This window comes from Sebastes umbrosus, chromosome 19 (genome assembly GCF_015220745.1).
Source record: "Sebastes umbrosus isolate fSebUmb1 chromosome 19, fSebUmb1.pri, whole genome shotgun sequence".
Taxonomy (NCBI): Eukaryota; Metazoa; Chordata; class Actinopteri; order Perciformes; family Sebastidae; genus Sebastes; species Sebastes umbrosus.
This window is the reverse complement of record NC_051287.1, coordinates 2,757,596-2,781,434: the sequence shown is the minus strand read 5'-3', so window position 1 is coordinate 2,781,434 and position 23,839 is coordinate 2,757,596. Positions and strand designations below refer to the sequence as shown.

General features: G+C 37.6%; 1 protein-coding gene across 5 annotated transcripts in view; it reads left to right on the top strand.

Moving 5' to 3' along the window:
- clip1b (CAP-GLY domain containing linker protein 1b) overlaps positions 1-23,839 on the top strand; it is a 39,325-nt gene that overhangs the window by 1,648 nt on the left and 13,838 nt on the right. For 3 of the 5 annotated variants that reach the window (XM_037753158.1, XM_037753156.1, XM_037753155.1), the window contains exons 2-15: positions 6,127-6,327; positions 6,404-6,832; positions 6,922-7,052; positions 7,875-7,999; positions 8,113-8,314; positions 8,430-8,627; positions 9,216-9,319; positions 10,078-10,138; positions 11,441-11,545; positions 14,595-14,756; positions 14,967-15,062; positions 16,517-16,574; positions 16,683-16,768; positions 20,302-20,376. In XM_037753158.1, coding sequence (XP_037609086.1) covers positions 6,216-6,327; positions 6,404-6,832; positions 6,922-7,052; positions 7,875-7,999; positions 8,113-8,314; positions 8,430-8,627; positions 9,216-9,319; positions 10,078-10,138; positions 11,441-11,545; positions 14,595-14,756; positions 14,967-15,062; positions 16,517-16,574; positions 16,683-16,768; positions 20,302-20,376 — 1,944 coding nt within the window. In that variant the 5' untranslated portion in view covers positions 6,127-6,215. The remainder of the gene's footprint in view (positions 1-6,126; positions 6,328-6,403; positions 6,833-6,921; positions 7,053-7,874; positions 8,000-8,112; positions 8,315-8,429; positions 8,628-9,215; positions 9,320-10,077; positions 10,139-11,440; positions 11,546-14,594; positions 14,757-14,966; positions 15,063-16,516; positions 16,575-16,682; positions 16,769-20,301; positions 20,377-23,839) is intronic. The other 2 variants (XM_037753159.1, XM_037753157.1) reach the window with 2 other exon arrangements.

Genomic DNA, 23,839 nt, shown 5'->3' with positions numbered 1-23,839 from the left:
GGATCAGCCTGAAACACACGCTTTTACTGCTATGCTTGACTTAGTTTCACAAAATAATTACTTAATATCTCAAAATAATGACTTGGTATCTTGAAATAGTAACATCATATCTCAAAATAATGAGACATTTTGTTAAAATAATGACTTAGTTACTCAAAATAATGACTTAGTTTCTCAGAATAATGACTAAATATCTCAAAATAATGACTTAGTATATTGAAATAGTGTCTTATTATCTCAAAATAATGAATTAATATCATATCTCAAAATACTGAGAAACTTTGTCAAAATAATGACTTAGTATCTTGAAATAGTGACATCATATCTCAAAATAATGACATACTTTGTCAGAATAATGACATATCTCATAATAATGATTTAATTTCTTGAAATAATGACTTAGTATCTCAAAATAATGACTTAGTATCTCAAAGTAATGAAAAACTTTGTCAAAAATAATGACTAAGTATCTCATAATAATGACAGTTTTTCAAAATAATGAGTTAATATTTCAAAATGATGACATAGGAGACTTTCCTCAACATATAAAGGAGCACTTCATCCTTCAGTTTATCACATGGCAATGATGCATGGTTTCAACTGGACAGGATGTGGATGACAAATTATCAGATAAGATATTATAAACTTGACTCTCCCCGAGGGTAAATAGTGCTGCAGTCAGCTGTACAGACAGTACAGTAGTACATCAAAAACAGAAAAAAAAGATATGCAAAATATTGCACATGCCTTGAGAGATAAAAGATATAAATACATGCGGCATTATAAAATCAGGAGTGAATCATAAACCTGTAACACATAAAACTAAGTTCAACAGTGCATCCTTCCTATGAACTACAAAAGCAAGGATTAACCTTGTTGAGTAGTGTTGTCGACGTTCGGAGGAGAGAAAGCTTGAAGAGGTTATTTTTACATTTACTGAAGTCAATAGTTTTTATACAGAATACAGCGTTTGTAATCTGTAAAGTAACTAAAGCTGTCAGACAAATGTAGTGGAGTAAAACGTACAATATCAGTATCTGAGATGTAGTGGAGTAGAAGTATAAAGTAGCATAAGATGGAAATACTTGGAATTTGAATTCCTGTTTAAGTTTTGACCAATTTGTGGCTTCATTAAAAAGGTTCACACTTGAATTGTAATTCATGTTAATTATGATTTTTTTTTACCAATTTGCTGGTGTATGATTAATTATTTAATAATAAATAATAATAATTAAAAAAATATACATATTTGTTTATTTATTTTTAATTTTATATATATTTGTTTATTTATTTTTAATTTTATATATATATATATATTTATTTGTTTTTAATTATATATATATATATATATATTATCAATTATATATATACATACATACATACATATATATATATATATATTTATTTTATATATATATGTATTTATTTGTTAGGAAATTATTATATTATCATTACATTATATTTTATTTATTATTATATATATATATTATAAATTATTATAAATTATTTTAACTGATATTGCAATTGCGATATGATTTGCGATATTAGAGGGAATGATCCTTTTTGCTTTATTTATTCTCATTTTCATTGAAAAACATATTAAAATAATTATGGTGTGATTTTTGTGGGGATCTGTACCAAACAAAGATGTTTTCTTAAGTCAGTAGAATATGATGTGTGGGCCGGCACGTTCCTGCAGCACCACAATATTTAATTTTAAATGGTATTTTGACACAATTTTCACCTTTGAGAAACACTGTGATTTCCTGGCAGTAGGCCATATTGTGATTTGGATAAAATTTTGATTAGTTGTGCAGACAGGAGCTGGAAATGTCATTTGTCCTTCCTCAATTTGTATAACCTGAATCAGTTATATTTCCCTTTTATTGATGATTTAATTTCCTACAGAAATAACATATTTTTCTTGTGACATACAAATCAATAAAGGAGATATGTCATTTCCAGAGTTGCAAATTATGGATAAATGGATTAAAACTTTTTTTTTTATCAAGCAGCAGACCCATTTTTTAAAAAAACAGGTTTTTGTAAATATTTCCAGGTATTTATTTTTCATAAAAACAGATGGGTTAGCCCTGTGACTCAAATGTAGAGGCACAAACTGGAGCTGTATTGTTCCTCTGTTAGTGATAATTTGGTTAAACACAAATTGATTTAGGAACATGTATAACCACAGGAAACAGGACAGGTAAATAAACCACAAACCAACGGAGACACAATTTACATGCAGCTTCCCCTCTGTTGGTAATGATTCAAGTACGCCTTTTCAAAGAGTACCTGTGGTAATGTAGGAGTGTAAACAAAGTGTACTACGACTGCATGTCATTTAGGAATGAAGACTAATAGTAACAATAATAATAAACTTTATTTGTATAGCACCTTTTATACAGGGAAATGCAGCGCAAAGTGCTGAACAATAAAGACATTACATGCGCTGAGTGCTTCACATGAAAATGAACATAAAACTGTATAAAAACATTAAGATGGAAAATAAAACCAGAAAAAAACACACATTATAAAAGATCAAATTAGTGACCCAAACAATCCGCTAAACATTGTTCATACAAAACATTACATTTTCTTGTGACATACAAAACAATAAAGGAGAAAACATTTTTTTTATAAAGCACCAGATCAAAAAAAAAAATCATAATATTTCCAGGTATTTATTTTTCATAAAAACAGATGGGTTAGCTCTGTGCCTTGAATGTAGAGGCACAAACTGGAGCTGTATTGTTCCTCTGTTAGTGATAATTTGGTTAAACACAAATTGATTTAGGAACATGTATAACCACAGGAAACAGGACAGGTAAATAAACCACAAACCAACGGAGACACGCAATTTACATGCAGCTTCCCCCAGTTGGCTATGATTCAGGTACGCATTTTCAAAGAGTACCTGTGATACTGTAGGTGTGTAAACAAAGTTTACTATGCTGTTTCTGAAAGGGGAACATCTCTGAATTCATATATAGAAGTCTGTTTACAGGTCTTGCGGAGTACTACTGTATATGTGAAAAAAAGTTTTATAGAGCTTTTTGTGGTTTGAGGCGCGTCATTTGGGAGTGAAGACTCATATGAACAATAATAATAAAATGCAGCTCAAAGTGCTTAACAATAAAGACATGAGTGCTTCACATGAAAATGAACATAAAACCATATTAAAAACATCAAGATGGAAAATAAAACCAGAAAAAAACACACATTAATGACTTAGTCCGTTCCTGGGAACATCTTTGCGAGTTTGCTTTTTGAGAAGTGGAGTCTGTGAATTATCTTAACCCTCCTGTTGTCTTCGGGTCAAATTTGACACGTTTTCAAACTTCATTATATCATAAATATGGATGTCTTTCACCTAATTTCCCCACAATTACATGGATGGTTCCCTTATGGTCTTTGCAAAAAACACACTGTCACACTGTCTTTAAACATTTTTTTTATATTATAATATTTGTAATATTCTGACTAAACTTTGACATTCACCGGTCTGTGATAATCCATCAACATTATTCCTCCAATTTTGAGTATAGTCCAAATAATTCATAATTTCTGCATTTTTTCCTAAAAAATGAGGTTTAATTTCATATAAATAAAGTTTATTGACCATGAATTCCAAAAAAAAAAGTGTAAAACTTGTGGTAATGAGTTGGAATTAAGTTGGCCAAAAAGGTGTAATACAGAATTGGGTGATAATTTATAATGTATGCTTTAAAAAAACAGTCAAACCAGACCAGGTCAATTTTGACCCGGGAAGACAAAAGTTGCATGGTCGACGGGAAGACAACAGGAGGGTTAAATTGTAATAATCCATGTCTTACTCAGATAGATGTTGAATGGATCCGTTCAGTTGCAAACCGCCAAACTTTATCTGAAATATCAGCTCCTAAGTCTTTACCCCCTTGTTCTCTGAGATGGTTCAGTGAAGGCGATGCCACCCTTTGAAGTTCACTGTACAATCTAGACATCAGACCACATTCAAGAGGATCCAAATCTAAAAATTCCTCAATCCAAATATCTATCAGGCGAGATGGGAAGGAAACATAAAGCTTTTTGACAAGAATACGCACTTGCAAATACCTGAAAAAACTGAGGTTTAGGTATGTCATGTTCTCTAACAATGTGCTCAAAAGACATAAAGTTATTATTTTGGAAAAGATCCCTTATACGCCGTAGCCCCTTCCTGAACCTGCTGCATCCATTTCATCATTTTTTAAAACCGTTCTTGGATGCTAAATCGGTAGCAGTACTCTTTAAGTGTAGAGCGTGATATGTTGAAACGCAGCCTTTACTGTGTGAAACATAACATCCCTCTTGACCTAGTTGCACTCAGAGTGAATCATCAGCTTTATGAGTAAAATGGCGGCGTGGTCAGGCTGCTGCCCGACACCTACACGCAGGACAAGACCTGCGGAGAGAGAGAGAGAGAGAGAGAGAGAGAGAGAGAGAGGTTTTACTTTAGTGTCTGGGCTGGAAAATCAGCAGCACTTTATTTGATAAGTGCCATAAATGCAAAAGGTATTTGTCTTTATGGCATTTAGAGTAGAGATGTTACAGAGTGAAACCGTACACATGACACAAGGTCAGCTGGGCATCACATTTATTACATGGGTGATAATAAATAGCTTGGTAATAAACAGCAGGAGGTGTCTAGAGAGTGTCATTTATATAGCCGGGGTTGGGTGGAGCACGGAGCTTAGAAAAAGTATTCCCTTCCCGTTTACTGAATCAAAGTAGATTTTTATCGGTCGACAGAAAAATAATCTATTTTGATAATTCATCACACATCTTTTTATGTATTTTTTTTCAAGCAAAAGTACCTTAAATTATAAGGCAATTATAATCACATATGTATATATTACATGGTACAATAAACATAGTAAGATAAAAGAAAAAACAAGAACTATAAAAGTCAAGAATCTAAAATAGAAATTTTTACAATTAAAAACGTGCAGCTATTTTTCTCTATTTTCTGACATTTTATGGTCAAAAGATTAATTAGGTAATTAATTAATCAGAAAAATAACCAGCAAGTTAATTGATAATGAAAATAATCAATTTTATTAATTTATTATACAATTTTTAATTACATTTTTTTCAAGCAAAAGTGCCTTAAATTCACTGGTTTTAGGTTTTCACATACAAGGAATTTGCCTTGGTATTTTGGTACAATAAACATAGTAAGAAAAAAGAAAAAAACAAGCACTATAAAAGTCAAGAATCAAAAATATGAAATAGAATTTTTTACAATTTAAAAAAAAAAAAATATATATATATATATATATAGAGAGAGAGAGAGAGAGAGAGAGAGATTTTGCTATTTTTCACTATTTTCTGATATTTTATGGTCCAAACAATTAATTGGGTAATTAATAAATCAGAAAATAACCAGCAGGTTAATTGATAATGAAAAAAAATCCATTTTATTAATAGATTATACATTTTTTAATGTATTCTTTTTTTTCAAGCAGAAGTGCCTTAAATTCACTGATAACTGGTTTATTGCCAAGTAGGTTTTCTCATACAAGGAATTTGCCTTTATATTTTGGTACATGAAGTACAATAAACATAGTAAGAGAAAAGAAAAAACAAGCATTATAAAAGTCAAGAATCAAAAATATAAAACTGAATATTTTACAATTAAAAAAATATATAGATTTTTTTTTTAAATATATGTTTTTAAAATGATCTAATTTTTTTCTCTTTTCTGACATTTTATGGTCCAAACAGTTAATTAATTAATCAGGAAAATAACCAGTAGGTTAATCAATAATGAAAATAATCGTCAGTTGCTGCCCTGATGAAGATCAACTTGCAGACACTCTCACATTTCAGAGTCGGCTACTAGACAGCGACCTTTCTAATGTTTTTTATTTATTTAAGTATCTACTTAAAACTTCATTACCAAGCCTGAATAAGGTATATATGATAAATAAATAAAGCTGAGTAAATATCGACTTTAATGATGTTCAAGTCTCTGCAAGTGGTCAGCAGCAATACATGACTTATAGTTAACAGAATAAAACATGTTTATAGCAGATCGTATTACTGATATTTGTGTACTAATCCACCAAATTGTTGATGTTTTGTATTTTGGATCTTGTTTTCCAGTTCCTTCCCATCACATTGGGACTTTATATGGGGTGGTGGGGAAGGCCTAGTCCCCCACCTTGATCAGGTCCCCGCCAAACCGGGCAGCCATGGACAAACAAGGAGCCATGAGTACGCCAGGCAAGGTCAGCGGGCTCAAACCCCCCAGCAAAATAGTCCGTCCATCTGGGGTGCCATCATCAAAGACGTCTCCATCCTCTGGTAAGAGTCATTAACTAGATATATAAATATATATTGGAGGAAGTATTAAGTTAATAAAGCTTAATTGTGATCGCAGGTGCTCCGAAGCCAGTCCCTCCAGAGAAGTCCCCCGGCGGTGTGACCTCCCCGACCCAGGACGGGAGCGCGGACTTCCAGGTCGGAGAGAAGGTCTGGGTCAACGGCAACAAGCCCGGCTTCGTGCAGTTCATCGGGGGCACGCAGTTTGCTCCCGGGCAGTGGGCGGGGATTGTGCTGGATGAGCCCATCGGGAAGAACGACGGGTCGGTGGCGGGGGTCCGGTACTTCCAGTGTGAGGATGGGAAGGGGATTTTCACGAGGCCTTCAAAGCTGTCCAAGACTGCACTGCCTGAGAAGGAGGCCAACGGGGGGCAGACCAGTCCAGCACCAGCAGCAGCACCAGCAGCAGCACCAGCAGCAGCACCAGCAGCAGCACCAGCAGCCTCTGCCACAAGCGAGCCTGCACCTGCTGGAACTCCCACACCTGGTAACATGATGCAGCTCATTTCTCAGTGAAAACATGGATACCTTATGTGTGTTATTCAGTGAAGGAAAGACGTTTTTCTTTGTTCTTAGCTCAAGGCACCGGCATAAGGACAAGCGCTGCACTCAACCGAATGCTCACATCCAGCGAGTCGGTGTCTAACGTCTCCGACACCGAATCCATGAAGAAGAGGAGGGAGCTGAGGCTGGCAGACCGTGTGCTGGTAAGAAACAAGTTCACACTACTTTCAAAGTCGCTGTACTGTTCACACAACACAACGTGCTGTCTTCGGGAGTCTTTAAGTCGTCGTGGTCTTTCATGGCGACAGGAGGTCACACACTACAAGATCTTTCACCAGGATGAATCCCCGATGAGGTCTCCAAACCCCATTTTTTTTTCATGAAAACACACGTGAGAAGTAGTATTGGGCGGTATACCGGTTTCACCGCTGTGTCTCGTTCGGCTACGACGTGGATTTTGCAATACCGTCATTACCGTGATAAACACACACACACACACAAGGGAGATACAACACCCGATAAACTACGTCACACCCACACAGGATGTCTACGGTTACGTACAGGCTACCGCCGTTCGTCACAGAGCCCTTTTACTTTTCATTTCAGTGCCCATATTAACAGGTTAGAGTAGCGCGGCTGCAGCTGCATGTACACGTGTGTGGCGTCCACACTGCCAGCCCTCAACAGATCGTTTTCACCGTCTATTTTGGCTGAGAACTGCACGCATATCGTGGAAAAAATAGGCGACACACGGCGAATCCCCTAGATGAGCCGCCTGCAGCCGGCCAAAACAGACGTTCTGCACCGGAATGGACATTTCAAAGGAGAACATACTGGCTGTAGGATTGTTGTCAGAGGAGCCAGTATTTCAATTAAGCATGTTTCCTTAATCTCTGATGACATATAATGGTCATTTTATGATTTATTACTGTAAATATATTACATATTGGTCCTTTGCTTGCAAATAGAGAAATCAAGAGCACAGTAAATCAAAGTTATTTTGATTCTTTTTGTTTTGTGTGCAGGTTGGTGGTAACAAGGCAGGAGTAGTGCGGTTTCTGGGAGAGACAGACTTTGCCAAGGGGGAGTGGTGTGGAGTGGAACTAGATGAACCGCTTGGCAAGAATGATGGAGCCGTAGCAGGGACCAGGTAACAAAGGACACGTGTAATATCTGTTTTAACACAATCATACATCATAAAGAAAATGTTCCTAAACCAGCTGTGAGTGCTGAGGGTTCAGTTGGTGCCTGTTTTCCTCTCAGATACTTCCAGTGCATGCCCAGGTACGGCCTGTTTGCTCCGGCCCACAAGGTGACGCGTATCGGCTTCCCGTGCACCACGCCGACCAAGGCGAAGAGCTCACGGAGGAAGTCCACCCTCAAGAGGAGCCCGAGTGCTTCCTCCATCAGCTCGCTCAGCTCCGCCACCTCCTCCATCAGCGGCAAACCCAGCCGAGCAGGACTGGTGAGACTATCCAACGCTACGGGGTCATAAAATACATCCCCAAAACCTTACTGAGAGTCAAAGCTGAAGTGAAGATTTGGATTTTCTATCAAACATGAGTTTTAAATCTTTCCAGCTGACGGAGACATCTGCTCGGTACGCTCGTAAGATCTCCGGCACCACAGCGCTGCAGGAGGCTCTGAAGGAGAAGCAGCAGCACATCGAACAGCTGCTAATGGAGCGAGACCTGGAGAGAGGCGAGGTGGCGAAGGCTGTGAGCCATGCAGGAGAGGTGCAGCAGGAGATGGTTCTGCTGAGGAAAGGACGGGATCAGGTCAGATACGTGAACACAGAACACGGGCAAATGATAATATAAGGGCTGTCAAAGTTAACACGGATAGTAACGCGTTAAAGCAAATTCATTTTAACGCCACTAATTTCTTTAACGCATTAATGCAACTTGCGATTTTTAGGCTGTAGTGGGGTCATTTATAGCTAGAGTAAAGATACTGGTATCATGTGAAACTAGGAAACCTGATGAATCCATTAATACCAACCATGTCATACTAGCTTGTCATGAAGGAGGTTAAATAACGCTCCAAACTTACGCTAAATTTTGGCGAGGAAAAACTGCCATAGCCATTTTCAAAGGGTTCCCTTGACCTCTGACCTCCAGATCAGTGAATGTAAATGGGTTCTCTGGGTACCCACGAGTCTCTCCTTTACAGACATGCCCACTTTATGATAATCACATGCAGTTTGGGGCAAGTCATAGTCAAGTCAGCACACTGACACACTGACAGCTGTTGTTCTCTGGTCTAAATGTCTGTGATTGGAGCTTAATGTGCAGTCATTGCCACCTAATTTTTGGTGTGCGTTCACCAAGTCAACTCGAAGAGTTCTTCATTCTGTGTGTTTATAGTACTCAGTGGAGATGGAGGCAAAGTTGGATCAGCTGCGTTCGCTGGTGGAGGCGGCAGATCGAGACAAAGTGGAGCTGCTCAACCAGCTGGAGGAGGAGAAGAGGTGAGTCCAAGGCTACAGCCACATTAATACGTTTATGCCGATCGTCCACACGACTCCAGCCTCTACAACAACGACGTTTGAAAACGCTGCCGACCCTGTTTTAGTTTTAAAACTCCGGGTTTGCGTTTTAGTCTGGACGGACCGAAAAGAAAGACCTTTTAAACATGATGACGCAGACTCCAACGGTCACTTCTTGATTGGGTTTTACCAGTCACAACGTGTCCTTCCCTGAGTCGTCACGCCCCCTATAACATGAATCTTTTCCGAAAGAAAACAAACAACATCTGTTGTGTTTTGCGCCGCGTTGAACGCCTCATTCTCGTGTGTTACTTTCAGTAACAGCTCCACCTCGTCGTCGGTCCAAGTAAAGCAATTTCTGGTCTTACTTTTCGCCATTGCTGTCTTCTTCCTTCGTAGTTTTTTCTGCAACTGAACAACCAACCGCGCTGTTTCTTGTTGATGACATGACTGTTCGTGTGATACGCCTTATCAGGCGTGGTAGTGTGGACGGAGATTAATTCTGAAACGGCCCTAAAACGCTCGTCTGGACGGACATCGTTTTCGTTTTGAAACGCCGTTTTAAAATGAAAGGTATTAGTGTGGATGTAGTCTGACTACCTGTAGCCTGCACATGATTCTGCTTACGGACGCCATTAAAGTCAGGGCAGTGGACAACAGGTCTGACATTGTTTTTATGCATCACTGACTGTCTAATATGTACATTTTGAGGACATTTTGTGATTGTCCCCGTTTGACAGAAAAGTGGAAGATCTGCAGTTCAGTGTGGAAGAGGCCTGCATCACCAGAGGAGACCTGGAGGTAACGTTTGCTTATATAATCTGGTTCTCAATTAAACATATTCTCTCACTCACTCCGGCTATAAAGCTCCCTCTCGTAAGGCTGAATTCATTTATGAAATTCATGTGTGAATTATTGACAAACTAGATGGATAGTTGAATCCCTTATTTTACATTAAAGGGATAGTTCAGGTGTTTATAAGTGGGGTTGTATGAGGTACTCCTCCATAGTCAGTGTATTACCTACAGTAGATGGAGTTTGGAGAAACCAAAGTACCAGTACCAGCACGGGAGCAAAGCGATAGACGCCTAAAAAATCAGTTTAAGTGTACGCTATGTTTATATTTTCACCGCTTTACCTCGCCATCAGACAGCCCTTTCTGACGGGGAACTGAAGCCGTTATCTATGCTCTCTTCAAAGCCACCAGACTCCATTCACAAAAACAGTCATTTTACCTCTCAGAACACAGGAGTTCCTGGTCTACCGCTGAATCGATCGGAAAAAAATCAACTTGTTTAACCAGAAATCAATTCTTCTTCTTCACCGCATCCAAAACAGTAGCCTTCACTGTGCTGTCGCCCTGGATGTATCCCGTGCTGGTACACTGAGAAACACCCAAACTATCCCTTTAAGCCCTCCTGTTAACGAGTGTTCTAATGAACACCTGAGCTCTTTTGTTTTTACTTGCTCTGTTCATATTTTGTTTAGTGACTTTAAAATGCTACTCTGCCGCTTTGCATTTTCATCTAAAAAGTTAAGAACTGATGATTCAATCAATCATTCTGTCTCAGGGTTTTTCCTTTTTCCTGCACTCTTTGAATCATTCATCTGCTTTCTCGTTCAGATTCTTCCTGCTCCTTTCATTTATTCATTCATGCTTAATTCACTCACCCCTCTTCCTCTCAGATTCTTCCACTTACACGACCATCCTCTCGTCACATGCCTGTTCTTGAAAGCTGTTTTTTGTCTTGCCTCGCCTTCAGTCTTCTTACATGCTTCCATCTTCCTCTTCTTGTCTGCATCTTCTTCACTCTTCAGAGGAAATTAGTGCCTGAATTAGTCTCCTTCAAAGTACTGGAATACAAGCAAACAAGTGTTAAACAGAAGATGGTCAGAATGAGATGATTGAGATCATTAACTCCTGATATTCCCTCAGAGCAGAATAACAATCTTTTCCTTTGTTCACAAATGCTGGAGACCGTCAGAGCTTTCTTACTTACTGGCCCTTCTCTTTAATCTTCTGTTTCGTGGCACACAAAGCTGGCATGTCAGTGTTGCATTGGTGTTTGTTCTCCTTCTCTTCCTGCTCTCTCTTACTAACAGACGCAGACCAGACTGGAGCATGCCCACATAAAGGAGCTTGAGCAGAGCCTGCTCTTTGAAAAGACCAAAGCTGAAAAACTCCAGAGGGATTTAGAGGACACTAGGGTAATGCTGGATGTCCCAGTCCCACAGCAGGACTGAGTGATGTGCTTTTTCAACCCCCAGTGGGTTTAATAACAATGACACAGCATATATTGAGGGAACCACGGCGTGCAAACATTATGCAAATTGTCAGATTTATCACAGGTTGTCCACGATTAGCCCGTATATGGGGACATTAACATCTCATCGGCCTTGAGCTTTTCTAATATCCAGGTCTATCTCTCTGAAAATGATGCATGTGTGCATGCATTTTTTTTAAAAGATAGTCTGGAAATGCCTGTGCTTTTGACGATGTCAGCCATCATTTTTCTTCTGCAGCAAATCCCATGAAAAGACCAAAACCAACAATGTGTTAGTCTGTCTTTTAATACTTTTCCTGTCTGTCAAACACTAAAGATGTCAAACTTTAAAAAAAACAGCTCACAAATATATAGTTTCAGGTTTAAAAAATCTCCTAAAACAGCTGCTCACTTTAGTTTTTAATCAAAAACAACAGGAGGAAATAGTGCATTTTGTTAGGGACTATTTTCAGCGGCGGATTAATCCACATGTGGTGCTCCAGTGAGTATTAGTGACAGCGGGACGGTGTATGAGGGATTGAGTCTAAATAAACTACAGTGTGTATGTTCATGAATCATGGTGATGAAGGATGAATGTCACCCACGGCAACAGTGTGAGCCACACGCTGATTTAGCATCTGTTCACCAAACTACATGAGCAAATCTTGCATTTTAAAGCTGGTATGCTCGCCAGAAAAGTAACATTCGTGGAAGAACATAAACTTAAACGTTACTGCATATAATACAATCTTCTCACTAATTTGGGATAGAAATTATCCTCAGTGACGCTGTATTTTTATTAAAGATCGTCCCTCTTTCGTGGTCAGTGCGGGAGTAACGAGGCTACTAATTATGACTCTGCATTGATTACAGGTAATTTACATTATTGTCAACAAATCATGGCTCATTTATGTGTTTTTAATGGAACTTAAAAGAAGTGGATTTTGTCATCGTGATGTCCCCCATCGGTTTGTGGGCCGTCGTCATCTGGATTTTTTTAGAAGTGACATGAGGAAGTGGAACTAAGTACAACTGAACGCTGAATAAGACATTTTTAGTCAACCAAAAAGGTTATAATTAACTTTGATGAAGTGAAAACACGGACAACTCCCAGACCGGATAACGCCGTGGTAGCGACCTGTCAATCACAAGGTAGCCCCGCCCTAAAGCATCCCCTGCTTTATGGTCTATTTGACTCTAAATGGGACCATAATTTACTAAATGAACATCATGCTGTATTGAAGAAGACTTGAAACTAGCGATTGAGACCATAAACTCATGTTTACAATGTTTACTGAGGGAATAAATCAAGAGAGAAGTAGGCTCATTTTCTCATAGACTTCTATACAATCAGACTTCTTTCTGCAACCAGAGGAGTCGCCCCCTGCTGGCTGTTAGAGAGAATGCAGGTTTAAGACACTTCAGCATTGGCTTCACTTTTCAGAACCGGAAGTTATTGCCTGTATGGCACAGAGGAAGAAGAAGATATATCAGGCTTTGATACGCAGATAATACATTCATTGTTGGTTTTGGTCTTTTCATGGGACTTATTGACAATAAGAAAAATGTAGAACACTGCTCTCCTTTATCCTTTAACCAGAAGCTTTGACTCGTCTTTCTCCTGGAATAAGACGATGAATCCCGACTTGCACCAGATTCTCTGTCGGTGGTTGAAACATTGTTCTGGTCCTCCTGTGGAGAGGATTCTCTTGAGGGAGTTTTATTTTAGCATGTTTAGATATTAGAAGGACGATATGAGGTTTACAGGGCTCAGGGTTTTTCTTGCGTGTGTTTCAGATCCAAAAAAACAATTAGTAATGTTCAGGTTTCTGTCCAGATGCAGTGTTGTCCTTTAGTTTGTTGTTTATTTTATTATACTGAAATGTTCAGGAGTCATACTTAAATAGCTTTATTCTAATATAGAGTAAAAATGTTGTTTTTATTGTTTTTACTTTTTTTTGTGATCACATTTTATTGGTTTTAAAAATATGCTTTGGAATTTATTAATAAAAACGAAAGAAAAATTTACTACAACAACCTAAAACATAAGAAATAAAATAATATGTACATATAATAGCAAATAACTTTATTTTGAAAAACAAAGGAGAAATAAAATTAATAATAATAATAATAATAATAATAATAATAATAATAATGATGATAATAATAAACAGAAAAAAAACATTTAAATTATAAAATTAAATTAAAATCAATTTTTAAATTTTAAATAAACAAATAAAATAATAATAACAATAATAATAACATAGAAAAATAAATTACAATTATAAAATCGAAATCATAATAAATTAAATTTGAAATAAATAAAAATAATAATAATAATTTTTCACTTTTCCATTTTTTTTATCATGCTTTTTATTATTGTGACAACAACAACCTAATCCATAAACAAATAAAATAATATGCACATTTAATAATCTCTCTAGTTTTCAATCACAGTTGAATTCATGGCTGAAACAAAAAACAATCATGTGACCATTAACCAAAAATGTCCTTAACATTAAGATGCAATGTTTTTAAATGGAAAGTGCTTCTAGTTTAGTCAATGACTGTCCATTGTCCCTGTTAAATAAACAAATATATATATAGAATAAAATAGAAAATAAAAATTAATTAATTATTAAATTGATAAAAAAATAATAAAAGTAAAATTAATTTAAATAGAACAGTTTAATAATAGAAATAAAAAACTAATAATAATAATTTTCTTTTCACTTTTCTGATATTTTATTGACATAAATTATCATTCTAAAATTAAGTAAAAAACTGAATAATCATTGATTTCCACAGTGAATCAAATTGCATCACTGTGGCTGAAAACTTTGGTTATTTTGATAGAGTTGAATCTCAGATATAATCCGGTTAAAACTCATATTTAGGTCACACTACACAACCCAGGTCTACTGTTTCCACTACTACTCCTCTGTCTCCTCTTCTGTGCCTTCATGTCTCCTTGTCTACGTTCCCTGATGAAGGTGGCCACGGTGTCTGAGCGCTCCAGGATCATGGAGCTGGAGAGGGAGGTGGCCGACCTCCAGCTCCGGCTCCGGGCATCCCAGCAGAAGGAGGACGCTGCGTCTCTGTCCCAGCAACAGATCAGCAGCCTCAAGGCCCAGGCACAGTCTCAGGAGAAAAAGGTACATGATAAACTCCGCTTGTAAAATGTATTATTCATCATTATCGTATAACTTATGGCAGGATGTAAAGCTTTGTGTCATTTCTATTTACAACCTTTTAGCCCATAATGTAAATAGGCACATGTTCCTTTTTTCCGTGTGGTTTGTGATGCATAATTTATGGCTCTACTCAGATGTACATGTATGTTCTATACCGTGTGTCCCCGGCAGATCAGTGAGCTGAGTGTCGACGTGGAGAGCAAACAGAAAGAGCTTCAGTCTGTGCAGCAAGATAAGAGCTCGCTGGAACAGCAGCTAACCAGCCTGGTAAGAAAGGAGGAAGCTCAGTACTTAGTAAATCACAAATAAACAGAGAAGAGAGATACTGTGATGATGTAGACAGTGAATATCTGGCTGCAACTATCTGTTAAAGTGATGGATTTGTTTTTTTTATACATACGTCTCTGTTATTTAGACGTGCACCTCGTTACGTAAATGTGATGGCAGTTTTACACGTCGGTCTCAGTGCACAAGTCACTTTTTATGGTGGACGGAACCTGCCAAAATAAATTAATAAATAAATTACTCCATAAATAAATAAATAAATATGTCATTAAATGTTGCAAAAAATAATATTAAAAAATAAATGTAGCCATTAATTAATTGTTAAAATGTGACATAAATTGATATTTCTGTTATAATAAGCTTTTTTTAATTTATTTGTCTTCGTATTAATGCCCTTATTTATTTATTCTTCTGTTTAATTTTTTTAATAATTTATTTATGTATGTAAAGCTAGATTGCATATAGGCGATCTATGCACCCTAACCCCATGATGACACACGTTGAGTGAAATCCCCTTCATTTGCATAATGATGCAGAAATGCATAAAGAAATGTATAAGGAAATAAATAAGTTTTGGGAAAATAATAATGGGTGAAATGCAAAAGGAAAAATGTGCATAAATAAATAAATACATAAATAAATACATACATTTAAAAATAAATAAAAAATAAGTGCAAAAATAAATAAATAAATGCAAAAATAAATAAAATTAAAATCAAAATACATTTGAATAAAAAAAGAAAAGAAAAGAAAAATAAATACAAAAATAATTCTATAATAATAAATAAATCATCATGACAGTCAAAAGAAAGGCTAAATGTCATCCTCACCAGTTGATGATTCTTCTAGAAGACATGGATCCATGTAAAAAATATGGACATAACCATACAATGATATAATATAGTAAATGTTCTTTATGAAGTGAAGTGTCGAGTCAGTTACTCCTCACATTTGAGAAGCTGGAACTAGTGGATTTGTTTGGCTTTTTTGTCTTAAAAATGGTTTAACTCATTAATGCATTATCAAAATAGTTAGTTAATGTTCTGTTGATCAACAAATCAATTAATCCACAAGTTCTTTCAGCTCTAGAAGTAATAATAATAATAATAAATTAAACTTATATAACGCTTTTAAAGATCTCAAAGACGCTTGAAGAGTCACAGAAATGTTATAATGCCTGAAAAATGGCTTTCCGTAATGGAGTGTACGTCTGCGATGGTCCAATCTGTGACTGTAGTTTTGCCTCATTTGTTTTATTTTATCCTCGGTGAGGTGTTTTGCTCGTGGGCATCGTGAACGTGGCCTCATTAAGAGAGAGGCATTTCATCCACAAACCCTCGCATGTTTCCTGGGCCCGGTCATTATTAGCTCAAGGTACAAGAATGTTACTATGTGAGTGATTAGCTCGGAGTCACGCCGATGTTTCTCCATTTCAGAGACAAAAACTGGAGACAGCTGAGGAGGAGAGCAGGAAGACAGCGAAGACAATGCAAGGTAAACACTCATCAGATGGGTCTCAACTGATTTCTATGCTCGTTAGAAAGTGTTGTTTTCTGTGTGAAGATGATCGTTAGAGTTGATGTTGTTGTGTTTTTCTGCCAGAACTGGAGCAGAGTGTGGAGCAGTCGAAGAAAGACGTTAAAACCCTGAAAGAGGAGAGTCAGTGCAGAGAGAAACAGCTGACACAGGTAGGTCAAAGATAATCATTTACTCAAGTGCGTGCAAATTTGAAGTACTCAGGGTTGGGAGGGTTACTTTAAAAATGTAGTCCAATACAATTACTAATTACCTGTTAAAAAACGTAATAAGAAACCTAATCCAAGTATCACAATATAAAAGTAATGTTTTCTGTTACTTTTGGATTACCTCCATACCAAATAAAATGGTGTCAACGTTCAACAACTTTGTAAATGTCCCCGCTGTGGGACTAATAAAGGATTATCCTATCTCATCTTAACATGATTCAAATTGAAATGTGTTTCTGTTTATCACTATGAAACAGGTCGGAAATATTTAGGTTGAAAAGGTATAGTATAGAAGTTGTTCTAATGACATTCAAATGGTAGTAAGCATTATGCTTAATTAGTGTTACGATTATGAGGGGGTCCTTGGAAAAGTTTGTCCCCTTCGGTACCGAAGAAAACGAGTACCGTCACATTTTTTTAATTTTGGTTCTCGTGACATCCCTAATTCTAAGCTAACGAAAACACAACAATTCTTATTTTCAGGTGATTATACTCTAAAGAAAACATAGTTATTAATATTATATTCCATTTCAGCCAATAGATCCCCCTAAATGTTACACACGGTTCCTTTAAGCTAAATAAACTCTTTAAAAAGCCTCCTAGATCAGCTGGAAAATGTATCGTCACAAAGCTGAAAACAGGCTGACTCTAAGAGTGTGTTTCAATCCACGTACTTCCAGAAGTACACTTCAGTGTAGTGCACTTTGTGCACTCTGTACTCACTTGAGTAGTGCGTAAATTTCAGCGGGGTAGGGTCGTCTCAAATCGTATACTCTGCGGCGCACTGACCGGAAATGACGATTGCAACATTTCACCGCGGCTCGCTACCCGCCAAAATATCTTCTGAAAAAAATGAAAGCAGAGTGGAAATTACGTTTCCAACGTCGTCGCCTACGCCTACCATGTGTCCTCCTGTTGGCTGAAAATGCACCGGTATGTTTCCGTATTGTTTTATTCTGTTATCTACGTATGTTTGAATAGTGGTCGTGGCTCCGCCCCTTCCGCTACGGAGCCAAGATGGCGAAATGAGTGTGGAAAGTGTCCAGCGTTCCACACTCAACCATCTGACCGTTTTGAGTACAACATCCGGGTACTTTGAGTGCACTGCATTTTGCCGTACTTCCCAGTGTGAACGCACTTATGCACTCAAAGTAGTAAGTGTAAGTACAGAAGTACGCGGATTGGAATACACTGTACGAGATACGTGGTTCTCACAGGACAGGGACGCTCTAAACGTGATGATCTTATAGACCTTGTAGATTAAACCAGCCAACAGGATATAACAGGACTTAAAATGAAACATTAATGCAGCAGTAATATTAATCCAGAAACATCAGATATAATAGAAAATACTGACTGGGACACAAAACAATCAGTGTTACGTTACATCTTGTAACCAGCCTCCTTGTTGTTGTTGTTGTTGTTGTTGTGCACACAAAGGAGCCTGAATGTCTCTGAGTAAATTCTCGGCTCGTCTGACTGCAGCGAACAGTCGGGTAACGATGAATCAGAGTGTTGGCATTTGCTGATTCTCACCAAGATAGCTCAGTCTGCTTCTGGCTGTCCACACATTTCAACACATTATTTGTGGTTGTGCTGAAAATGTCACAAAGTTTTTAGGGACTTTGAAGTAGCCGTTCTTTAAATAATCCTTCCTTAAAGTAATTCTCCAGCGTGCTTTCATTCAGACTTAGTGAAGCTGACGATGGCCACAGGCACATTTTTTCTTTTTATGTTGTTAAAACATTACTAACACACACATGCACACATTACTCTCATTCCCATTTGGGTTTGATAAGTCTTCTTTTTTTAGTCAAGCTTCACAGTTTTGTGTCAGCTGCAGCTGCTAGTCATCGTGATGCGTTCAAATACTCAAACACATGAGACGGCGGTGTGTTAAAACTACTAAATCTACTGCTTTAATATTTCTAAAAAGACCTCAGTAGAAATATCAGTTTGCAGTTATAAGAGAGTGTTATGTTCTCTTTCCCTAAAGTCAGAGCTTTCTGCTCTCGCTTCACGGGACTCGTCACAAATGGATGTGAAAGTGAAGCAGCTGAACGAGCTGGAGGCCGACTCGGTAGACTCAGTAAAGAGCTGTCTCTCTTTTTTTAATGACCTCCGATCTCTCCGCTCTATTTATGGCACGCTGTGTTTTAACTGCTAATGTCCTAATGTCTTGAGCCTTAACTTGAGAGTGATTTTGATGTTTTACATTGTTAGATTCTCAATTAAACTATCTGATTTTAAGCTTTTCTAATTGATATTTTTAAATGAATAATGGATCTAATGACTATGTGTAAAGAAGGGTTCTTTCACAAGCCATGGTTTGTTTTCTATTTAATCTGGTTCGGTTTCACAGTGCACAAATTAAAGCGGAAGAAAATAAATTTAAGGGTGTAAAATAAATTAAACTAAAGAGCGCAGACCTCCGCCAACGCGCGACTTTAAAAACAGATAACAGCTCACAGCTGGCGGTACCGTGAGGTGGTCGGCTTGTTATTAACACGGTGTGTTTCCGTGTAACGTGTCGGCGGATGCCTCTCTCATTCAGCAGCCTTGTTATGTCTGTATAACGTTACACTACGTTGTCTCTCATCCCGTCAGCTACCGCTTTGTTCTTTCTCATCGCGGACTGCCAGCAGCTCCCGCACCTCGATGTCTCGCCACACATCCACACACGTATCTCTCTGCTCTCAGAAGGAAGGAGGCGGGGTCACTCGTCATCAACGCATCATCAGTCCCACTGCGCATGTGTTATACCTTGTGGTTTTAATGCTCAGCCTGATCCGAATTCTTTAAAACAATTCCTGAATCCAGATCGCCACCAAAATCGAAATGATTGTTCATTGTTCCATACCCCACCCCTCCAAAAAATGTTATTCAAATCCATCACGGACTTTTGGAGTAATCCTGCTAACAGACAGACAGACAAACCAGTAAACCAACGCCGGCCTTTGGCCTTGGCTGAGGAAATAAACTATTATTTATAGTATAAGAAACGGTCATGTTTTGAACAAATCACTATTACTGTATAAACTATAATGTGATGTGATGGTGGATGGGGCAACGAGGGATGAACTACAGGCTAGTCTGTTGAAAATGGTGCATTTCTTCATCTGTGTCTGATGCACTTTGGCGAGATGTTGCTTGTGTTTCGTTTATGTAAATAAATAGGAAATCACTTCTCTTAATTTCTCCAATACCGATAGCAGAACCGTTAACGTTGGAGCTTATCGATACTATGGGCTTTGTCTCAGGGCTCGTTTAGTACCGGGTTCCGACCTTTATCAGGTGATAATACGTCAATGTTGCATTTAAAGCTTGTTTCCGCTTTCATGAATTAGTAATGTCGACATCAGGTAATAATAGAACTGTTTTCTTTTGATCACAAAGCTCAGGAAAACAAGCCTGCTATGTAATAAATCACCTTATTGCTTATTTGTGGAGCTGAATATTATTAATTTGTTTTCAAGGCTACTGAAAAGTCAGAGAGGACGGCGCTGTCGTTTGAGCAGCTGACCAATGACAATAAGACACTGCAGACACAGGTGAGCAGGAAATAATGTGTGGTAAGACTGTAAATACCGACTGTCACTGCTAGAGCTGCTGACGTAGCACAAATACACACACTGTTTGTTGGACTCTCGCTAAAGTTACGCCGGGCAGACACACAGCTGACAACCTGCTAAACTAAACTAAATGTGCGGTGGAGACTTTTACTGGGAAAGTGGCTGCATGTCCGCGACACTACACGCAGCATCGTAGCTGCTAAGTTAACGCTCCCGGACGGTGAACTGGGGACTCCCGTCAATGAATATCTGTTGTGCTCCTGCAGCTGATACACCGCTGCATGCGAGGCACAAATCTTGTCGGTTAACGGTTAATAATCGGTTAACGAGGGTCGGTTATCGGTTAAGAAAGTTTTTCAAAATTAGCATCCCTACACTCAATATATGTAGAGTGCTTGATCTTAGCGTCTTGATAATACAGCGTTGATATGTGAAACTAAAAGGGTTTTATTTCTATTAAAAAAAACAAAACAACGGTGGGTACGTAATGTAATCGATGTATGCCCGAGCATCGCGTAACACCGACTACTGCGGCACGCCTACAGCTTAGCAGACAAACACACTGTCAAAGCAATTCCTCACACTTTCACTCTGGTATTTTTGATTTTGAAGAGGTTAATAAAAACCCCTTCAGACTCTTTAATATCTATCTCTTACTGCAGCTCCATCATTGCACGCTGCTTCAACATGTGTAGAAATCCAAAGCTTTGTGTTCACATGCATGTGTGTTACTTTATGAAAGAAAGGACTCACACATGCACGTACATAGGTTTAGCATTAGTAGCCTGCAGCGTTTTTTATTACGTATTCACATCAGGATCCCCCACACTGACCGCATGTGACCGTGCGAGTCCCAGTCATCGCATTAAATAAGCCACGCATGAAATACTCTCTTTTATTCTCTCCCCGTCTCTCCCCGCTCGGCCACCATCTGTAACTTGATCTTTTTATCATTTCAATCCAAGCTGTTCCTCTAACCGCGGTCCACCTGCAGCCGCTCACTCGGTCTGTGGCTCTCTGGTGCCCTCTTGCTCGCCTACGTTCACTCTGTGACTCCAGCTGTTTGTGAGCTCCAGATGTTCGGTCTCATGACAGCGAGGGGAGTAGAGATGGGAGATTAGAGACCCAACATGCTCTCTGTTTGGTGGTGTTGTATCTATTTTAGTCATCCCATGGCATAAACCGTTTTCATGCACCATCTTTCAGCGCTGCAACATTAACTCGCAGTAAACTCTACCTGCTGTCCCGGGGGATTTAAGGTGCTGATTTTAAGGTGGAATTAGATAAAATAAGATACGCCTTTATTGATTTTAGCAGCACAAGGACAGAAATAAGTACAGAAAAATAGAGACAAGTACAAATAAATAATTCGAAGTATGTAAAATAAAAACAAGAATAGAAGTACAAAATAAAATATATACAAGAGCAATTAAACTCAAAAATACAAGTCAAGCAGTACATATACAGTACATGCTGTACCCACAACTGGTATTGTACTTGTAAACTAATAGTATCAGTAATGATACTCAATGTTCGTTAAATATAGAAAATATAGAAATGTATTCTAGTACATGATGCAATAAAACACTACAATATATTACACACTTAATAAAATCAATTAGTAAACATATATAATGTGTGCATATTTGTTGTATTAAATATATGTAATTTGAATGAAACACTACAACATATTACACATGTGATAAATTAATACATTTGTAAATATAACTATAATATGAAATATTATATATGTTATGTATATATATAATATATATTTAATATGTTTTATATATTTCTGTTATATTTACAATTTATATATATATGTATGTATATAATATATACATATATATATATATATAGGTGTGAAGACATATTTTGTATTATTATTGTATTATATTATTATTTATATTGTTTATCAACCAGTTGAAGATGTTTCACAGGAGGAGTTTTAGTTGTTGACAAATACATATAATAAGTAATAAACACGTAAAAATGTGCTTATGTCTGCTAACAACCACATTATAGTGTATTATAAATAATTTATTATACTGTCTATAAATTATAAATAAGGAGGGTTAAAATACAGCGTTACTCTTTTGGGTAGTTATTTATTTATTTATTTATTTATTTATTTAATATTAGTCATTTTGCAGTCCATAGTTTTAACTGTGAGCTATATTATTGTGAAAATATTCACCCAAAATAAATACTACTGTACCAGTGTTGTCAGAATGAACAGAAAATATGACCCTTTCTCCATGAAATTGTTCTTTTCTGCTCTGTCACAATGAATTTAATTTCCAATTGATCATTATAGGAATAAGATAGAAGTGGTATCACTAACTGAAATGTTTAAACTTCACAAGTTACAATCTTGAAGATCTCCGCTTCGTTGCTCCATCATGTTTCTACAGTAGCCCAGAACGGACAAACCAAACTCTGTTAACTTTTCCTGTTTGGGCCGGAGTCGATAACGTTATAATAAAGTTGTAATCTGCAACCTCACCGCTAGATACCGCCAGATCCTCCACACTGTTGCTTTAAAGGTTGGAATGAACAACAGACAATATACTGTACGTTAAATATACCTGCTTTAAAACTGGAAGGGTCAGAATAATGTGTCCGTCATGCGTCATCAAAAATGAAAAATGTTTGAGCGCCTTGTTAGCACGTACGCCATATAACCGGCTTTGTTGCATGTCATACTCTCTCTCTCTCCTTCATTTCTACACTACAAGAGAGAGAGAGAGAGAGAGAGAGAGAGAGAGAGAGAGAGAGAGAGAGAGAGAGAACAGGAGTTTCGTCTCTGTGGAGGAAAACAAACACACACGTTGTGATTTATTCAGCAGAAACGCTCTTACATCTGCTTCTTCTCTCCGCTCAGCCGTGTTGCTGTAAGTTGTGATGTAATCCTGCACGTGCGTACGTATGCTTGGCCGAACACAACATTGCTTTAGTTAATGAACGGTTGACTTGAAATCGGCCTCTTGTTGGTACCAACCATGTCATACTAGCTTGTCGGTGAAGGAGGTTAAATAACGCTCCAAACTTACGCTACATTTTGGCGAGGAAAAATTGTCATAGTCATTTTAAAAAGGGGTCGCTTGACCTCTGACCTCCAGATGTGTGAACGTAAATGGGTTCTATGGGTACCCACGAGTCTCCCCTTTACAGACATGCCCACTTTATGATCATCACATGCAGTTTGGGTCAAGTCATAGTCAAGTCAGCACACTGACACACTGACAGCTGTTGTTGCCTGTTGGGCTGCAGTTTGACATGTTATGATTTGAGCATATTGTTTTATAAGATAAGATAAGATAAGATATTCCTTTATTAGTCCCACAGTGGGGAAATTTGCAGAGTACAGCAGTAAAGGAGATAGTGCAAAAAACAAGAAGCGTCAGTAAAAAACAAAAAGCAAGATACAACACGGTGCAAA